Raw genomic sequence first — 20176 nt, 5'->3', positions numbered from 1 at the left:
CACATTGAAAAAATTGTTAAATTAATACATTTTAAACAAACAAAAAATTATATCATTTTATAATCTTGTTAATTGTTTCATTAAATTCTCACCTCAATTTTGTATTTAACAAACTAATTAATATATATAAATTCTTTTAGTGACTTTAGTCAAATTTATTTTAATATGATCATAATGATTTTTATTTTTGTTACATGATGTATATATTATATTTAGAAGAAAAAAATCTACTTTTTAAAATCTAACTTTAAAGTAATAATTAATTTAATCAATTGAAAGCATAATTTTAAATGATTAAATAATTTTCTTTCTTAGGTTTTTAATTAATTATATAATAATTTTTTATTTTATTTATTATTAAAGTTATATTTAATTTTTGGGAAAAATAGTATTATATTTTTTTTAAATAGATATATCATGTAATTAAAATAGTGGAAATTACATTTCAATTTGTTAATGTTTTATGATTTTTTAATATGAGTATTTTAGTACTATTGAAATAAATTAGATTAAAATTATATTCAAGTGATATGTTTGTATTGAATTATCAAATACATGATATTAATGTTTTAGTATTAACTAAACGAAAGAAAAATATAACTAGGAAATGAAGCAAACAAGATCATAGTAAAGTGCTATAATTCTTTTAAGGGTTCTTATCATTTTATACTCTAGAGTTTTAACTAAATATCATATATAACTTTATGTTTCGAAAAATTCTATCACATAGAATTGAGGTTATTCCTTGATGCTCGTGTTGATGAGAATTGAGAATATCTCAACAACAACAGTGGTAGTGGATGGTACTAATCAGAGAGTTAAGAATCAGATCTCACCTAAAAATGTTGAGCAAACTAAGACAATGATGGATGGCAGCGCATCTGATAGTAAACTGTATGGTTGAGGTCATCAGCAGCTAACGATTCTCATTAGTCCAATGAGAACATCAACAAAAGAAATTCTCTTAATGTTTAAAATTATTGTTCATAACAAAATTAGTTAAGCATGTAAAATTTTATTTGAAACTAGTTTTTGGTTTGAATATTTACATGATGCTCTAAATAATAATATATACGGTCATAAAAAAAAATTGCGCTAACAACTATTCACAGACTGTGAACACAAAAAAATCTTGCCAGTGGCGCCATATTATAAAAATTCCCTAAAATTATATTGTAAAGAATATTGTAATTTTTTCAATAATAGTTAACAAAACTACTGAAGGGCCATGTGCATGTGCATGTGCATGTGCCTGAATGCTTTTAGGGTTTAAAATTCGTCAGAAATAGAACATATTCTTCATGCTAATCTATCTAATCTAATCTATGATCTTCATGAGATGAGACAGCACAAAATCAAATAAAGTTGTTCCTGACTGACTGATGTTGTTGGCTTCTCATTAGACAGAAAACACAAAATAGAACATGGAAACTCGAAATTCATTACTCGAATAATATACTTTTCCGCTACTTTAACTAAACAAGTTGATTTCGTAAATAAATAAATAAAAATTATTAAACTAGAAACGTTTGCAAACCATAAACATAGTAAAGTAACCTATAGTTGTTTATTTGTTGTAAAAATGGAGTATTTATCATATTTTCTTGTTAAGATTTGGGAAATCAATTACTGAATTTTAATTATGAAACCAACTAATATGTGTTAAAGGATCATTGAAAACTCTCTAAGCTCTGTTTGCTCTGTTAGGGCTTGAGCTGCGCCATGGCAGGGAGACCGAGACTACGAAAGGACTCAGCGAAAATTTAGGCTACTAAGAAGGGAACCAAGAAGAAAGGACCGAGTTCATCCGATCCAATCAAGAAAACGAAGAAGATAGATCAGATTTTGGGGATAGAGGAACTGCAATGCTCTGATTCCGAAAACGATCTGGATGAAGGGAAAGATCTACCGCCGATTATAACTACTGCAATCGGAGATGATGGAGTGGGGATAACTCTTTCTCCACGATCCAGTGGGGGTTGCTAATGCGAAGAACACTACTGGTAAGAAGTCTCCTCAGGAATTTCCTGTTCTGCATTTTGAGAAAGAAGTTATGGGGGAAATTGGGGGTTGTGCAAAGATTATAGATGAAGATATAGCTGATGGGATTAATTACTGGAATTATGCCATTGTTTGCTATGTTTTAGGAGCTAACCCTCCTATACATGTTATAGAAGGCTTTCTGAAAAGAATATGGAAGAATAAGAATATTGATAGAGTTAGTCTACTAACTCATGGAGTATTTTTGGTCCATTTTCATTCGATTGAGGATCGGGATGGTATTCTTAAAGGTGGTTATCAATTCTTTGATAAGAAGCCTCTTATAATGAAGGCTTGGGATCCAGATGTTAAATTCACCAGGGAACAGATGTGGAAAGTTCCAGTTTGGGTTCAACTCAGACAGCTTGATTTGAATTACTGGGGGGAAAGATCAATGGGGAAAATAGTGAGCACTCTTGGGAGGATGATCAAACAAGATCAAGCTACTATGAATAGAGATAAACTAGAGTTTGCTCAAGTTTTAATAGAGATGGATATATCTAAAGGCTTTCCGAACTCGATCAAATTTGAAGATGAAAAAGGGAGTCTAGTTTATCTGGAGGTTTCATATGAATGGAAACCAGAAAAGTGTGCCACTTGTAATGGAATAGGCCATACTAGTAATGTGTGTAAGAAGGCAAAAGTTGTGGAACAAATGAAGAAAATATGGAAGCCGAAAGAGGTGACAGAAACAGTGGAAAATCCTCCTGAGAAAGAAACAGAGGAAGATCATGGATTTAAAAAAGTGAAAGGCAAAAAGGTGGTGATAGCAAGGCCCTCTCAAGTTAACACGAGCAATGCTTTTGAAGTTCTTGAAGATATTTCGATGCAAGAAGAACAAGTGGGCAAAGTTCTTTGTGAGATGCAGTCCATTATTGATGGAGGGGGAGATCCTCCACCAATAAATGGATAAAATTTTCATTTGGAACGTAAGGGGCATCAATAAATCCTCAAAGCAAATTGATGTTATGAAAGAACTTCATAATAAAAATATAGGATTTATTGGGCTCCTTGAGACTAAGGTTAAGGCTTCCAAGATGGGAGCCTTATACCTTCAAATGTTCAAAGGCTGGTGTTTTTCGTCTAATCTTGCTCATCATCCTAATGGAAGGATTATCATAGCTTGGAATCCTAATAGTTTTGAAGTGGATATCAAAGGTGGTACAAGCCAACTTATTCACTGTGTTCTTAAGCCTAAAAGAGGTCATAGCTTTGCTTTAACTGTAGTGTATGCTGCTAATGACTCCAGAACTAGAGAACTTTTGTGGAGAGATTTGGTGAACATCTCGGAAGGAATGAAGATTCCTTGGATAGTTGGAGGTGATTTTAATGCAGTGTTGAATCCGGAAGAGAGGCTTGAATATAGAGGAAATGCAAATGAATTGATACCTTTTCAGACCTGTGTAAATAATTGTGGTTTAGAAGATGTGAAATACAATGGCAGATTCTTCACGTGGAATAATAAACAAGATGGTAAAAACCGAGTTTATGCTAAACTCGACAGATTTTTGGCTACCTCCAATTGGATAGAAACATATTCCACTGCTGAAGTCTCTTTTCTTCCTGAAGGAAATTTTGACCATTCCCCGGCTCTTCTTACAGTTTATCCGAGCATGCAGAATATTAAAAAACCTTTCAGGTATTTCAATTTTTGGAAGAACTTGAATGGTTTTCTTGATGTCGTGAAGCAGTTTTGGCAGGAAAAAGTTGCTGGTTCTCATATGTATCAGCTGGTGTTTCTCTTAAAGCAGCTCAAGTTTGGCCTGAAGAGATTGAATAGGCAAGGCAGGGGTGATGTAGAGCTTCAAGAGAAGGAGGTTGTAACGCCCTGGTTGCCCCAGAACAGTTACGGTGAACGGTGGACCGGAAATTTGACTCGCTACTCGAGTCCTTTGGTCAAAAATGTGCTCTAAGTGTAATTAACAGGTTAATGTATGAAACCAGCAAAAAGGAAATGGAGATTTTCATTACAAACTGCTCTGCAGAGCTAAACAAAACGTTTACAAATTGTTCTCAGTACAAAATGGTCACTACTGTTTAAAATTTACAATCTCGCCGACCTAAACGGCAAAAATAGGGTGAACCCCCTAGTTCCTCTGAGAACTCCTTGGCCATGGTGGTCAAGCGGCCGCATATGTACACATCACCACCTAAGCTCTCCACTCAAGGCTAGGTGAGCTTTTCTTTTCCTTTACCTGCACCACATAGCACCCATGAGCCAAAGCCCAGCAAGAAAACTGTGACAGTCAAAATCCCGTGATCCGTAAGGGGAAAGACCGGGTAAGCTGTGCAATCCCACACCGCCTGGGGAAGGTCAAGTGTAATGATTCTAAGACTGTGTAGGTATGGGACTACACAGTTGAAGAGGGCTTAAATGGATTGATGGGTACTACCTATATCAGGAAGGTGCATCTTCTTTTCGGTAGCCCATCACTTGAGAACTCCATGGTTAAGCGTGTTTGGCCTGGAGTAATCTAGGGATGGGTGACCTCCTGGGAAGTTTTCCCAGGAAGTGTGCGAGTGAGGACAAAGCACGCTGGAAAGACTTGTCTTGGTTTGTAGGGCCAGTCGTCATTCCAGAAAGCAGCCATAGTGATTAAGCTAGGTGATCAAGGGGCTAAGGTTGTAGACTTGATTCAGCCATTGAAGAGGCTTTGGTTTTGAATTTGAGGTGAGTTTTATCCATTATTTTCTGGTTGTACTCTGTTTTCGTTTTAAGTTTTCAGCTCTAAATTTAAGTGTGGAAAGTTGGAATCAAGGGGAGTTTTTGTGGTGTTTTTCTTGGGTTATGATGAGGGGGAGTTATGGGTGATGTTTGGAGGTTCAAATGGGTGTTAGGAAGAGGTTTTGGGTTGGTTTGAAGGACTGGTTTGAGAGGGAAAACGCAGGGGAGTTTGCTGGTGCGTGCTGATTTCTGGGCTGAAATGCGTAATGAGCCGCGGCCTGTCTATGGTGTGCTGCGGCCTAAGAAGGCTTCAGAGGTGGAAACGCCTCTGTCAGGAGGGTGAGCCGTGGCATGGCTCTGGTGAGCCACGGCCCAACAGGGCAATTTTGGCCAGAATAGTGTTTTCAGCATGGGGATTCAAACCTTAGGCCTCAGGGTTGAACCTACTACCCGGTTGAGTAGTGTTTGATGTCCCGGGGGTTAGGTTTGGGTTTGGGAACCTTTTATTGTTCATTTTATTGATGGAATCCCATAATTTGGTTATGACCAGGTAACCGCTAAAGGACCAAAAGGTTGATCGTTCTCAGGGTTGTTCTTGTATTCATTCTTGCTCGAACCGGAGGTAAGAAAACTGCACCCAAAGTGAGACATGCATGGATATTTGTGAGGCATGTTGATTGTATAAATATGGACATGGATTGAATGCAGAATCGACAAAAGTGTTAGTATCAGCTGTGAAGCTGTGACTTATTTGTCAGGTTCGGCAGTGATACTGGACACAGGTCAGGTAGCGCTGATTTATTTGTCAGAACGGCCTTAGCGTGAATCACGCAAGCCAACAGAGATTAGATCTAATCGACTACTAGCATTGAATGACTCAAGGAGCATTAATGCCTGACCGACCCTGAGGGTTGATGAATAAACAGAGCTTGGAGGCTAGTGGCTTACCTAGCAGCCACTCTCCCGCTAGAAAACAGAGCTTGGAGGCTGGTGGCTTACCTAGCAGCCACTCTCCCGCTAGAATCATGTGATGTTCATTTGCTTGCTTAAAGCTTTATGATTCAGTGTGATTATAATGATAATCATTTGATAATGTTTATAAAAAGTATTATGTTTTCTTGCTGGGCTTTGGCTCATGGGTGCTATGTGGTGCAGGTAAAGGGAAAGAAAAGCTCACCTAGCCTTGAGTGGAGAGCTGATGTGGTGATGTGTATATATGCGGTCGCTTGACCACCACGGCCAAGGAGTTCTCAGAGGAACTAGGGGGTTTACCCTATTTTTGCCGCTTGGGTCGGCGGGATTGTAAATTTAAAACTGTAATGGCCATTTTGAACTGAGAACCACTTGTAAATGTTTTGTTTAGCTCTGCAGAGCAGTTTGTAATAAAATCTCCATTTCCTTTTTATTGGTTTTGTACCTTAACTTGTTAATTACAATTAGAGCACGTTTTTTACCAAAGGACTCAGGTAGTGAGTCAAATTTCCGGTCCACCGTTCACCGTAACTGTTCTGGGGTAGCCAGGGCGTTACAAAAACATAACACTATACATAAACATTATCAAATGATTATCATTATAATCACACTGAGCATAAAGCTTTCAAACCAATGAGTGAACATCACATGAGGTCCTGATAAACCATACTGAGTGACTGACTAGCATGTCACTAATTCAGATGGAAGAGTGGCTGTTAGGTAAGCCACTAGCCTTCAAGCGCCTATTTCATTCATTGACCCTCGGGGTCGATCTGGCATTAATGCTCTTTGAGCCATTTAATTCTGATAGTTGATTAGATCCAATCTTTGTTGGCTTGCGTTACACGCTAAGGCTGTCCTGACTAATGAGTCAGCGCAATGTGACCAGTGCCCAATACCACTGCCAAACCTGACTAATAAGTCACAGCTTCACAGTTGATACTAGCATCTTTGCCAAATCTGACTAATGAGTCAGTACCATGCACAAGTGAGCAACATATGCTAAGCATTCTATATTCAATCCATGTCCATATTTACACAACCATCATGCCTCATGAATATCCATGCATGTCACACTCGGGGTGCAGTTTTCTTACCTCTGGTTCGAGCTAGAATGAATAAAAGAACGACCCCTGAGAACGATCAACCTTTTGGTCTTTTAGCGGTTACCTGGTCATAACCAATTATGGGATTCCATCAATAAAATAAATTAATAAATGGTTCACAATCTAAAACCACACTCCCGGGATCAATCCCCCACTCTCGGGATTCTTAATATACTCAAACGGGGCAAAGGAACCAAACCCCGAGCCTTAAGGATCATTCCGAGCCCTAAAGTAGGTTTGCTGAAAAATGGACTAGCGATGCAGCCCTACCAAATGGCACTGCAGCCCTATTGAGTGGCGCTGCAGCCCTATTTCCAAGTCAGAGAGCCCAGCTCTGAGCCCTGCCTAGCGCTGCTGCGCCAATTACAGACCAGAAACTTTCTGGTTCATCTTCTTTGCGATTTCTCTTGAAACCAAACCCTCAAAACCAATCCAAAACCTTACCAAAACACCCAATTCAACCCCTAAACTTCATCTACATCATACCCTCATCAAAACCCAATCAATCTTACACAAAAACTCCCATTGATTCCAACTATCCACACCAAAACTATAAGTTGAAAACTATAAAGTAAAACAGAGTATGGCTTGTTTTTCATGGATGAATTCTCACCTTAAATGGAATTAAAGTCCTTTTCAATGGATGAACCGAGTCTACAACTTCCAAGCTTTGATTTCCTAGCTTGTATCTTCAAATTGGGACCAAAAACTTCAAAGGAAGAAAGAGAGAAATGGATGTACGGGAAGGGTAATTCTTGCTCTGTTTTTCTGTTCTGTTTCTACAGCCATCCAAAGCCATATAAATCCAAACCCAAATGACTAAAATACCCCTAGGTCTTTAAAAGTTTCTAAAGCCTTCCCAAGGGAAAAGTTGGTACTTTCGAACCTATACCGTTAATCATAATTAACGCTTTCCAATTCCCGCTATTCTCAAAATTCCCAAACACCAATAATTCATGTCCCGTTACCCTTTTTACTCCCGGCAACGTTCTAATCATTAAAACACCCCGAGACTCACCCCAAGCCCCGAGCTTAAGTCCGTTATGACCAAACCGATAATTAACATACCATGATCGTCTCATGTCGAATGGTTCGAACAAACCCACATCATAATGTGGTCTCAAAATATATCACCAACATGCGTACAAATAAACAATTCACCCTCAACCGGCCAAATTACCATCACGCCCCTGTAACAAGAAATATGGACTCACATGCATGCATTTCACATCATATTATAATATAATCAACACATACATGCATATTATCAATTAATAACATAATTAAGCAAGTATGGACCTCCCGGCCTACTATTCACGCCGTTAAACCATATTAGGGAATCCGGGCATTACAGAGGCCTACCAGCAGTTGTTAAAAATTCAGCAGCAATTACAGCTTGATCCTAGTAATAGCGAACTGATTTTGACAGAAATAAAGTATAGAACAGATTTTTCAGTAGCTCACAAAAATTATATCCAATACCTTAGTCAAAAAGCTAAAGTTTATTGGATAAAGTCTGGGGATGAGAATACTAAATTGTTCCCGCACTAGCTTGAAGGTTAGAAGACAACAGAACACTATTTATTCTATCCGGGACCAGAATGGAAATTGGGTGGACAATCAAGAAGGAGTCATTAAAGCTTTCCTTGAGTTTTATGATTCTTTGCTTGGTTCTAAAACAAAAGGTCGAACTAGGGTGCATAAAAGAATTGTCCAGGAGGGAGCTTTGATTAGTCAAAGCCAAGCGAATTGGCTAGTTCGAGATTATACTGGTGAAGAGGTAGAAGCGGCTCTGAAGTCCATTCCTAATGATAAAGCTCCAGGTCCTGATGGTTACAATAGTGCATTTTTTAAAGATACTTGGGAGATAACTGGTAAGGAGGTTAAAGAGGCCATTTTATCTTTTCTTAACACATGGAAGCTTCTAAAAGAAATTAATGCTACCACAGTGACTTTAGTGCCCAAGGCTATTTGTCCTGAATCAGTTAGTGACTATAGACCTATTGCATGTTGCAATGTGATCTATAAAATAGCCACTAAGATGATTTGTAACAGACTTAGAGAGATTCTTCCTGATATAATTTCAGAAAACCAAAGTGGTTTTGTGAAAGGAAGGAAAATTGCCCACAACATCATGATTTGCCAAGATATGGTTCGGGGTTATGATAGAAGGAGTGCTAAGTCGGCTTGCCTTTTTAAGATTGATCTTCAGAAAGCTTATGACACTCTTGATTGGGATTTTCTAAAAGAAATGTTAGAAGCTTTGAACTTTCCCCAAAAATTTGTGGAGTTGATCATGATTTGTGTAACTACTCCTCGGTTCTCTTTTTGCATTAATGGAGCTTTACATGGGTATCTTCAATCCAAGAGGGGTTTGAGACAGGGAGATCCTATGTCGCCTCTTCTTTTTGTAATTGGAATGGAGTATTTCTCCCGGATCTTAAAAAGGATAGCAAAAGATAGCAAATTTTAATTCCACCCGAGATGTAAGAGTTTGGCTCTTACTCACCTTTGTTTCGCTGATGATCTTCTTATGTTTTGTAAAGGAGATTATGTTTCAGCAATCCTGATGCTAAGGGCCTTCAAGCTGTTTGTGAATTCTTCTGGCCTTAAAGCGAATCTTGGGAAATCTGCTGTGTATGGAACAGGTATGGACACTCATTCTTTTGAGAGAATAGTGGATATTTCTGGTTTTCAAAAGAGTTTGCTGCCTTTTAAATACTTGGGTATGAAAATCTGTTCGAAAAGGACTACTAGGGCTGACTGTGACTGCTTAGTTGATAAAATGACCAAAAGAATTAAGGTTTGGAGCAATAGAAACCTTTCTTATGCTGGCAGGGTGGTTTTGATTAATTCTGTTTTGCTTTCCATAAATTATTTTTGGTCTCAAATTGTTATCCTTCCTAAGATGGTTGTTCAAAAGATAAACCAAGTTTGTCGAGCCTTTCTTTGGAAGAGTAGTGAGATGCTTAATGGCCCGGGCAATGTTTCATGGGAGGTTGTTTGTAAGAAAAAAAAAGAAGGAGGTTTGGGGTTTAAAGATATAGGTTTGTGGAATCTTTGTGCTATAGGTAAACATGTTTGGGATATCACCAAGAAGAAAGACAACCTGTGGGTTAAGTGGGTGAATTCTGTCTACATCAAACATGATGATTGGTGGAACCATATAGCTCCAAATGATGCAAGTTGGTACTGGAAGCGTATCGTGCAAACTAAAGAAATAATTAAGAATATGTTTACTCAAACAGATTTTCAGATCTTCAACTTCTCCATACAGGGTCTTAGTAATAAGATGCTGTCTATTCAATTAGATAGGTGGAAATACTCTGTCATTTGGGACAGATCCAATGTCCCAAAACATAGAGTTATTGTTTGGATGGCTTTACTTGGAAAACTTCACACTAGAGATCGGTTGTACAGGTTTGGAATCACTCCTCAAGATGATTGCTTAATTTGTGGAGCTGCTGAAGAGAATCACAGTCACCTATTCTTCTCCTGCTGCTTCAGTAGGAAAATCTTGCTTGAAGTTGTTAGCTGGTGTGGTATAATCTACACAGGTAAGGACTTGGAAAAGTTGTTGAAGTGGGTGCTGAAAAAAAAAGTTTTCGAAAGGTAGAAGGGCTATTCTGTTCAGTATAGTTTCTGCTACAGTTTACTATGTCTGGAGGGGAAGAAATAGAGTTCTTTGGGATCATGAGCTTCCCATGGTTTCAGTTGTAGTTAAGAATATTATTCATGCTATTTGTAATAGATTACAGATTATAAAAATACATAAACTCAATAGTATAGATAGAGATTGGGTGGGAATGCTCATGAGAGCTTGTAATTAATTGTTCTTTGATTCTTGTTAGGTTGTAAAGGAGTTTCTTGAAGTGAATACAAAGATTTCTGATTTACCAAAAAAAAAAAACTAATATGTGTTTAGTACAATAAATTTTTTAATTTTTTTTATTTGGAAATTACCTGAAATATGATAATTTTTTTATAAATTTGATAAATATGGGATTTCCAACTTTGTACATTTTTTTTATAGCTTTTCTATTTTTTTACATTTTTATGGGTCATTTTTTCCATAAACTTTTTTATGGTAACTGAAAATTACAGCATTAATTTGTAAAATGACAAATTTTACACCAATAACCAATTATTACTATCAAAATAGTATTTCAGAGTTGTAACTCGTTACCTCTATATCACTAATAAACTAAAAAATTGATAGTGATAACTAGTTACTACCACTAAAAAAATTTGGAAGTAGTAATCGGTTACTACAACATTATTTTTTGTAGCGCGCATCCGTTTTTCAGTTGGCATCAAATCAAAGCTTGACTAATAAGTCTACAAGCGGTTGGGAAAAACCCATTATATCTATGTTATTAGTAAAGCCTAATAAACGCCCTGCAAGAAAACGGCATGCTCTAACGCTTCGCACAAGTTGCTTAACTGAAGGATTTTGATCCATTCTCAAGATCTCGGGTCGCCCCTCCAACTCGCTCCCGATGCCATTAGGCATTACCTCAATGCTAGAACTGGAAATCTCAAAGCTCATAAACATCATTTCCATGGCTTCGGTTTCGATGAAAAAAATGGAAAGAATATTACCAACTATGCACGCCAGATCTCCTAAACAACGTAGAAAATATATGGGAAAATAAAAATAATATTACCAAAATATGGGGAAAAACTCTATAAAAATGTTAAAAAAAAAAAATAGTCATATTTTGGTGGTATTAATTTTTTGTCCATATTTAGGAACTAAGTTTAAATTTAACATATTTTTGCAAATTTCTCTATTATTATTGCAAAATCAGTTATTTACCAATGAATTTTTTTTTTTTTTGAAGAAAAAAAACTTTATTGAAAAAAACCAAAGAGGCTACGAGGTGGGAGCTTCAGCCGAAATGACTTCGGCGAGCCAAGAAGGGTAACGGTTGTTGCAAAAATTAAGGCTATGCAAGTGCACATAGTCGCAATTTGTAATAATTTCTTGGTAAGACCAAGTATCGTCCCAGAAGGATTGAATTATCAATTACCAGATAATTAATTCTTAGTTTCTATTTGGTTAACGAAAATTGGCTTTGTATCTTGATAATTAAAAACAATAAAGCTACTAAAAATAATGCAAGATTGTAAGAACATAAAAAAGAATAAAATTTCAAGGATTCAAACAATTAGGGGTTTTAATTTCATCTACAATCCCTCCTATCAATCACTAACATAAAATCTCTTCTTCTTATTAAGCTAACATGTTGTCAAGGTATTTTATAATCGAATTAGGAATTATAAAACTCAACCTAATTGGTAACTTTCTATATTTATATGATAAATTCAACAATTAGGAGGCAATGAATTCACAACCTAGATGCTACATAAATAACCTAGATACTTTCGTTCTAGATTAAATCTATGTTGTTTCAATCAAAGCTTGTTTAAATTTCACTTTTCAGAATTTCAATTCAAATACAAATAGATAATGAAATAAGATGGGCAATCACATTTCTTGCATTAAAATAGATTGAGACAAGCTCAATAGATGAAAAAGAAAACTGCTAATATTGCATTCGATCATCAAAGGAGTTCAAGAGAATCCATTAAAAACTCTAATAAAGATTTAGTTCAACATTATCATTCTAAACATAAACAACAATTAAAAATAACATAGAATCAAAAGGCAATAGAAAAAGAATTGTAGTGAGTGAATTGAGATGTTCCACAGTGTGTTCCTTACTTCACAATTCGTCATCCTCCCTCTATTATCATTACTCCAACTCGAAATTAGGTTTAAAACCTAAATTTTTTCTTCAGAAGCAATGCAGGTCGTGGCCCAACACTTCATTCTCCTTTGTTCTTCTCTGTTGTTTTTTCTTTCTTATGCTTTCTAGTGTGCATGAATCAATGGTTCGAACTAAGATTTTCGGTTCTCCCTAACCCTCTGCTGGTGCTTCCAGTTCCTCTTCTCCATCTGGCGTTATTCCTGAGACATCAGAGATTCTCGCTGTCAATGGTTAATAATCGCGTTGGAACCATGGAGACCACACAACAAGCAATTCTTGATCAACTATCTGCAATATCCAAGGGTGTTTAGTTTTTATCTTGCTTTATTTCTATTTTTTTCCAAAGTCCAAAGAACAAGCTCTCGTGTCTTTTGTTTTTTATTTTCGTTACTTTGGAACCTTGATGGACGAAAATGGGGAGTAGTTGGTTTTTTTTTTTTTTTGAAAATTTCTAGTCAATATGGCCAATTCATTATCATCTTCATCATCTGAACTTACATTTTCAGAACTTTTCAAAACAATAGATTTTTCTTTTTCTTTTACCTTGTTCGACTTTTCTTTTTGTCTGATCTGTTGATTCAGATTAAAGGTTCGTAGAGAACTCATTAGTTCTTCCACTTTCATGGAATTCAGATATTTGGCTTCCTCGATAGTTGTTAGCTTGGTGCTAAACATGTCAGGTAAAACACGAACAATTTTTTGAACTAAAACATATTCATCTAATTTTTCACCTAAGGCAAAAAATTCATTAGCAACATCAGACAATTTCTCATAAAAATCAGTAAGAGTTTCAGTTTCAAACATTCTAAGATACTCAAATTTTGTTTGTAACATAATGGACCTAGAACGCTTAACATCAAAAGTTCCTTCAAATTGAGTTTGAAGGATTTTCCAAGCTTCTTTGGCCGAATCACAACAGGACATGAGTTTAATATACCCTTCACCAACACCATTGAACAACACATGTAAAGCCTTGTTATTGTAACTGGACAATAAATCATCAGCAGTTGACCAAATTAACTTAGATTTTACCATTGTTTCCCTAGTTTTTGCGTCAACCTCAGTTGGTGTTGACCAACCTGTCAAGATAGATCTCCACGCCTTCTTATCTTGAGATATGATGAAGGCTTTCATTCTAACCTTCCAGTAAGGATAGTTTGAATCATCAAGCAACGGTGGAAGAGTTATAGAACTCCCTTCTGCAAAAAACGAATGTTGCAAACAGAAACACAAACAAATTGAAAGAAAAACACAAGATCTCACTAAGAGTTTAGTGAACTGCTCTGATACCAATTGAAATTCTATTTTTTTAAGATTACCAACTGAATTTAACAAACAATTTAATTAATGTGGAATAGTTAAACAATTGTTTGAATAGACAGATATTCTGATGTATCAGGACAGATTGTTGATGAATCAAAATATATGAACAAAAAGTAAATAAACTAAAGGTAATGTAACACAAAAAGTTTTTTACATGGTTCAGAAAACCTAGTCCATGGGGCCACACCCAGAGATAAAATCAATTAGTAAACTCTCAATAATACAATAAGCAATTGACTTATACAAGTTTAGACTCCATCTAAATCATTGTCGCAACCTTGAAGTACTCCACTTTAATAATCTGATTTTGATAAACACCAAGAACACAAAACCCCTTATGAACTTGATGAGTGCTCGCTTCCTCCCAAAGTGAGTCTTATGGAAATCTTCTTCCAAATATTGTTTGTCACGTTCACAAACTTTATGACTTGTTTAAGAATAAACAACACAAAGCAAAACAAAAAGAAAAAACAAAGAGATAGTTGAACAAAGACTACTCTTTACATATAACAGATCTTTTCAAAGCATGAAACATTAGTTGGGTGAAGAGATGAGATTAGTCTGTATTTATAGAGTTTAGGAAACCCTAAGCCAGCCAATCTCGTTTATGGTCTCAATCAGACCAAATCAGGAAGTTACTCAAAATAACTTACAATTACATTAACTGCAGGATTTTCCAAATGAGATTGAGAATCATTATGTAGCATCGGGAAAATGGACGAACCTAGACTTAAATCCTAACCAGTTTCCTTCCTTGGGCAAAAAGTATCATTCAGTTTCCTCTTTTTAAACCAAGTAAAATCAAGAAAAATATGCAGAGAATAATTCTACAATACACATACTAATTATAGACAATGTTGCCATAAATAAATAAAGAAACTTGACTATATATAAAATGCACTTAATAAAGAATTTATTCTTACCAAAAAGAGACACAATCAACTTACTTACCCAATATATAATTTCAAAAATACTAATTAAATAATAAAATATATTTATTTAAAAAGTTAGCCAAAATAGGATTTTACACTTACCAAATTGAATTCCTTTAATGAGCCATTTTCTTTCTGCATCATGTATTAAACAGAAGAGGCTCTCTGAGCAGATAAGGAAGAGAAAAGGGGAGAGGGGAGCTCTTTGACGAAGACCCCGATAGGGACAAAAATGACCTCGTTTTTCTCCATTAATAAGAACTGAGAAGAAGACACAACTGATGCAATTTAGAATCTTAGTAATCCAAGAATCTTAGAAGCCTTTCATCATTTTCTGAAGAAAACTCCATTCGACTGTATCAAAGGCTTTTGACATATCGATCTTCAAGGCCAGCTTCTTACCGTTACCAAAATGACCTGTTTCATACAGTGAAGGGATTCAAAGCCAATAATAATATTGTCCAGAATAAGTCAACCTCCGATAAAAGCGCTCTGCTCTTCAGAGAAAGCCTATTTCGTGTTTTCCTTCATTCTTCTAGCTAAACATTTGGCTATGGCTTTGTAGACCACATTACAGATACTAATAGGTCTGAACTCACTCAATCTAAACGGATTGTTGACTTTAGGAATGAGGCAAATAAGGGTGTTATTTATTGCTTCCATACCAAGATTGTTATTCAGAATACTAAGGCAAGTTTCTGTCACTTGAAGGTCGATTATATCATAATAAGTTGGGAAAAAGAGACCAGACATGCCATCACTTCTAGGAGCTTTAAAAGGATGAATTTAAAAAAAAAAAGAAGCTTTTTTAACTTCTTTTGCAGTAAAAGTTTCCATTAGTCTATTGTCAGTATCAGTACTAATTCTATTAGGAATAAGAGATTCAAAGGTTTTTAGAAGAGTAGAGTTAGGATAAGTAGATTGAAATAAGTTATCAAAAAAGAAAATAGTAATCTTATCTATCTCTGTTGACTCCTCTTGCCAGTGTAAGTTGTCATCAAATAGACCCTTTATGTTGTTCTTCTCTTGTCTTTGGGAAGCTTTTTGGTGGAAAATTTTAGTATTCGAGTCACCTTCTCTAAGCTAAAGGGCTCTACTGTGTTGATGCCAGTATCTCTCTTCCTTCTCCTGAAGATTGTTGAGTTTCTGCTTAAACTTTTTGAGCTCAATCCAGTTGGCTATATTGTTGCTACCAGAAAGATGGTCAATGCTTCAACTTATATGATTCAATTTCTCTTTAAACTCCTTCTTTTTCTTTTGATTCCATTTATCGAGGTTGAACCCACACCACTGAATTTTTTTTTTTCTGAAGAGAAGTTAAGGCAGCTCCCATAACTGGTTTAGCCCAACAATATTGAATAATTTTCCCACGCTCCTCATCTTCAATCCAAGTTTTTTCAAAGTGAAAACTAGATTTCCATTTGATGTCGGGATTATGGGTTAAAGGAATGTCATTGAATTGAAGTGGGGCAATGATTAGAGTTAATACGCGAAAGGTGTTAGACTTAAGAAATGGTGAATCAGTTGAACCACTCTCGATTTCCAAAAACTCTGTCTAAGCGCTCAAAGATCATATTATTTATTCTGCCATTACACCAAGTGAAAGGATTACCAACAAAATTATCCTCTTTTAGAGTACAAGCATCAATCGTTTCCCTGAAGTTTTTCATCAAATAAGTTGAACGGTTATCTCCTCCACTTTTATCATTCATGGAGAGAATTTCATTGAAGTCTCCACCAATAATCCAAGGACCATCATACATAGTACAAAGACGTTTAAGCAACCAAGAATGTTTACGCTGACTGTGATCTGGACTACCATGGATCCTTGTCATTCTCTAGTGACGCCCCATGCCCAGATCAAAAAATGCATTAACATGGGAAGGGGGAAAGAGAGAATTTGCACGTCAACACCAACAGGCCAAAGAAAAATAATGCCACCACTTCTACCATTACAATCAATCAAAAAGTAACCTTCCATTCCTGACTGAAGTCGAATTTTCTCAGCTTGATTATAATTCAGGCGAGATTCACAAATGAAAACAGCTAGAGGATTATCACGACGGACTAGGGGGTCAGAGAACGGAATGTCCAAGTGATAACTCTACAACGGAATGTCCAAGTGATAACTCTACAAAATAGAGTTATTTTACCATTTTTTATGTGCTAATTGTTGCCTAATTCTTGAGTTTTTAATTGATTTATTAAGTTTTAAAGTAATTTTGAATTTATTGGGTTTATTTTGATTTTATATATTTTTGTGTGTTTTTATAGTTATTTTGTTGTAAAATGATGTAGTTAATTATTTGAATTATTGTAGTTGAATTTGAGGTAAAAAAATATTGTATTATTGAAATTAAATGTTAAATATAAATTAAGTTATAATTAGTATTTTCAAATAATTAAATTGATTTATTTTATAGTTGAAAATATTTTATTATGATTTATTTTATGTTTATTTTGTAAGGAATTTATTGTATTTTTTGGCTTTGAATAGAAAAGAAAAAAAAGATATAAAGCTGAAAAAAGAAAGAAAATGGCATTTTTCAAAAGCCATAAGCCAGCTGCCTCCTGGGCCCTACCACCTTCCAGGCCCACCACCGAAACTCCTCCCAGCGTGACTCCCCCAGCCGAAGTCAACAAGACCACCTCCTGAGTCCTGAAGCATTTCCGCCAGCCACCAGGCCCAATGCCTGGCCTCCTGAAGCTTACCCCTTGCCCAGCCGTACGAACCCAGCCTCACCACTTCTCTCCAGCTGCCTTCAGAAATCAATCCTACGTGCTGCCCCACACGCCCAGACTGCATGAGCCTCCTACAGCCGCCCAGCTCCCTGCCACAACCCCTTTGGTGCCTCTTGAGCCCACAATGTACTTTTTGTCCCTTTTGTCTGAAAATGTCATACTTTTTACTCATTTTTCTACACATTTTTCACCCACAACATCATTATTACACCCTATAATTTACCTCTACATACCATATTTATTTTATTTAATTAAACTAATCAATTTAATTAATTTAAATTGATTATTTTAATAATCTCATTTTGGCTATAAATATGGAGTTTCAAGACCATTTTAGGGTGCTTAATTTTTGGTTACCATCTTCTTTTCTCCCATTTTCTCTCTACCATTCTCTCTTCCATTTTGGGTTTTTTCAAGAGCATTTTCAAGTATGTATCTCATTTATTTTGTAATTTCTACTCTAGTTATGTGCTTCTAATCTTTTTCATAAGATTATTAAGATCATGATGAAGCAACTTGTAACTAGGTAATATTTATGTTGTATGTTGATTTCCCTTGTAATGCAACAAAGTTTATGGATTTTTCTTCTTCATATATTTCTTTCATCTTAAATATCTTGTATTTTAGATTGTTAGAACATATTTACACTTTGTTCTTCATTAGTGCAAAAACATAATATTCTTTGTGTAAGATGTGTCATTAAATTGTACAAATCCATGCTTAGAACAAAAATATTATGTTTTGCCTAATAAATAATGTTCATTGATTTATTTGCTATTTCATTATATTGATTTACACTAAATGCTTTGAAATTATAATTTTGAAAAGTGAAGAAAAATCCTATCTTTTTATAAGTAATTTGTGCTTAAAATTATAAATCTTTTTGGAAAATGATAGTTTGAATTATTTTAACTATCACTAAAACTTGGGAATCAATATACTAATAAATATTATTAAACTTACATTTTGTGGATTCTAGTATCTTAATAATATTTTCTTTTAACACTTATTTTCAAATCATTATTGGTTTATTTTTATTCTCTTAAATAGCTTTATTTTTCAATATTTTATTTTATGTTCATAATATTAAAACTCATCAATCTCTAGAGCTAGGTTAGAATTTATTACTTTTGATTTAAAATAGTTTTCTTTTTTATTTTAGACAACTCATTTGGGTTTGATCTCGTGCTTACACGAACACTATATTCCATATACGACTCGTGCGCTTGCGAGTATAAATATTTAAAACATACCCGTTTTGGGTCCATCACCAAGTATTCCCGAATCCTTGGACATTCCAAAAGAGGCAATTCATGTTGTTCGGCGACTGATATCGCCCAATAAACTCCTAAGCGGTCGCAGTAGTAATCGAGCTATGTCGTATCCACAGAGAGATAAAATACAAGTAAAAAGGAAGATTAGTAAATCAGAAATAATAAACTTTGAAATGATGTAACTTTGAAAAAGAATATAAATATTAAATAAACAAAATTGAGGAATTAGAATCAGAAAGAAAATATGGAAGGCATAAGTTTCATTCATGCAAACATATCTATATTTTAATAAAATTGATTCATTATACTCAACTATAATTCTACACCATTAATTATAGTTAGAAAATATAAATAATAAAGCGCACCTTAAAATATGTTCTTTAATTAAATTATACTAACTTCTAATTTTTAAAAACTTATCATATTATATACCTTAGAGCGACAAAATACCAATGGCAGAATGCAGTAAAAAGCATATAATATAACAAATACCCTAAATTAAATTAAAAGCCTAAATTACATAAGAAGAGCATGACTAGACTTATGTAAAATGCACTAATAAATTTAGAATAAAAATTAGAAGAAAATAAATTTAATTGTAACAAATATATAGAAATGAAGAACAATATAAAGAATCAATATATTAAAAATATAATGTTAAACATGAACTTCACTCTAGCCTTTCCACAAGAGAATTTAGCCTAAAATAGGCATTGTTTTCACTCACAAAAATGTAAAAGAAAAATAGGAAAAATAAGTGTTTTTCTCTCCAACAATACTCTCTACTCTTCCCTCCACAATCTGATATCTTTACACTAGTTTTGATTCTCTATTTATAGAGAAATTTTTGCTCCAAAGTGGGTATTTTCGTGCATTAGGAAGTGGAGAAAGTGGCTTCAAAATCTGATGGAAAAAGGGACAAGTGGGACACGTGTCGGCCTCGAATTGGCTAAGGAAAAATGTTGTTGGTGGAGTGGGAGACAAGGAAGCCACGTGGCGCGTTCTGACTGGCTCGGCAGGAGGCGTGGCAGGCTGGCAGCGTGCGTCAGGCACGATTGGCTGCTGGTGGGACAACGTGGCAGCATGTCAGGCGGCTCGTCAGGCGGCAAGTTAGGCGGCTCAACTGCTGAAAGTTTGGGCCTGGCTTATTTGGGCCATTCCATCTTCAAAAATGTCATTTTCTTCATTATTTCTTCAATTTTAATTCTTTATTTCTTCTTTCTTTTTCTTTGTGTCAAAATACATTTTATTTCCTGAAAATTAAACACAAATTAAATTAAAATTAATATTTTCAAATATAAAATATATAACAATAATTCCAAAAAAATATTAATTTTAAACTTTAAAA

General features: G+C 35.2%; 1 protein-coding gene across 1 annotated transcript; it reads left to right on the top strand.

Annotated features, from left to right (window-relative positions):
• Positions 1-2053: 2053 nt before the first annotated feature.
• Positions 2054-2953, top strand: LOC133833090 (uncharacterized). The gene has a single exon (XM_062263348.1). It carries the CDS (start codon positions 2054-2056, stop codon positions 2951-2953), a length of 900 nt encoding a protein of 299 aa, XP_062119332.1.
• Positions 2954-20176: the final 17223 nt, after the last annotated feature.

The sequence above is a fragment of the Humulus lupulus genome, chromosome 4 (genome assembly GCF_963169125.1).
Source record: "Humulus lupulus chromosome 4, drHumLupu1.1, whole genome shotgun sequence".
In the NCBI taxonomy this organism is placed as follows: Eukaryota; Viridiplantae; Streptophyta; class Magnoliopsida; order Rosales; family Cannabaceae; genus Humulus; species Humulus lupulus.
The sequence above is the reverse complement of the archived record's forward strand: the minus strand, read 5'-3'. Positions and strand labels throughout refer to the sequence as shown.

Excerpts from the sequence above, each read along its gene's own strand:
- LOC133833090 (XM_062263348.1), top strand. The coding sequence starts at position 2,054 with ATGGGGGAAATTGGGGGTTGTGCAAAGATTATAGATGAAGATATAGCT.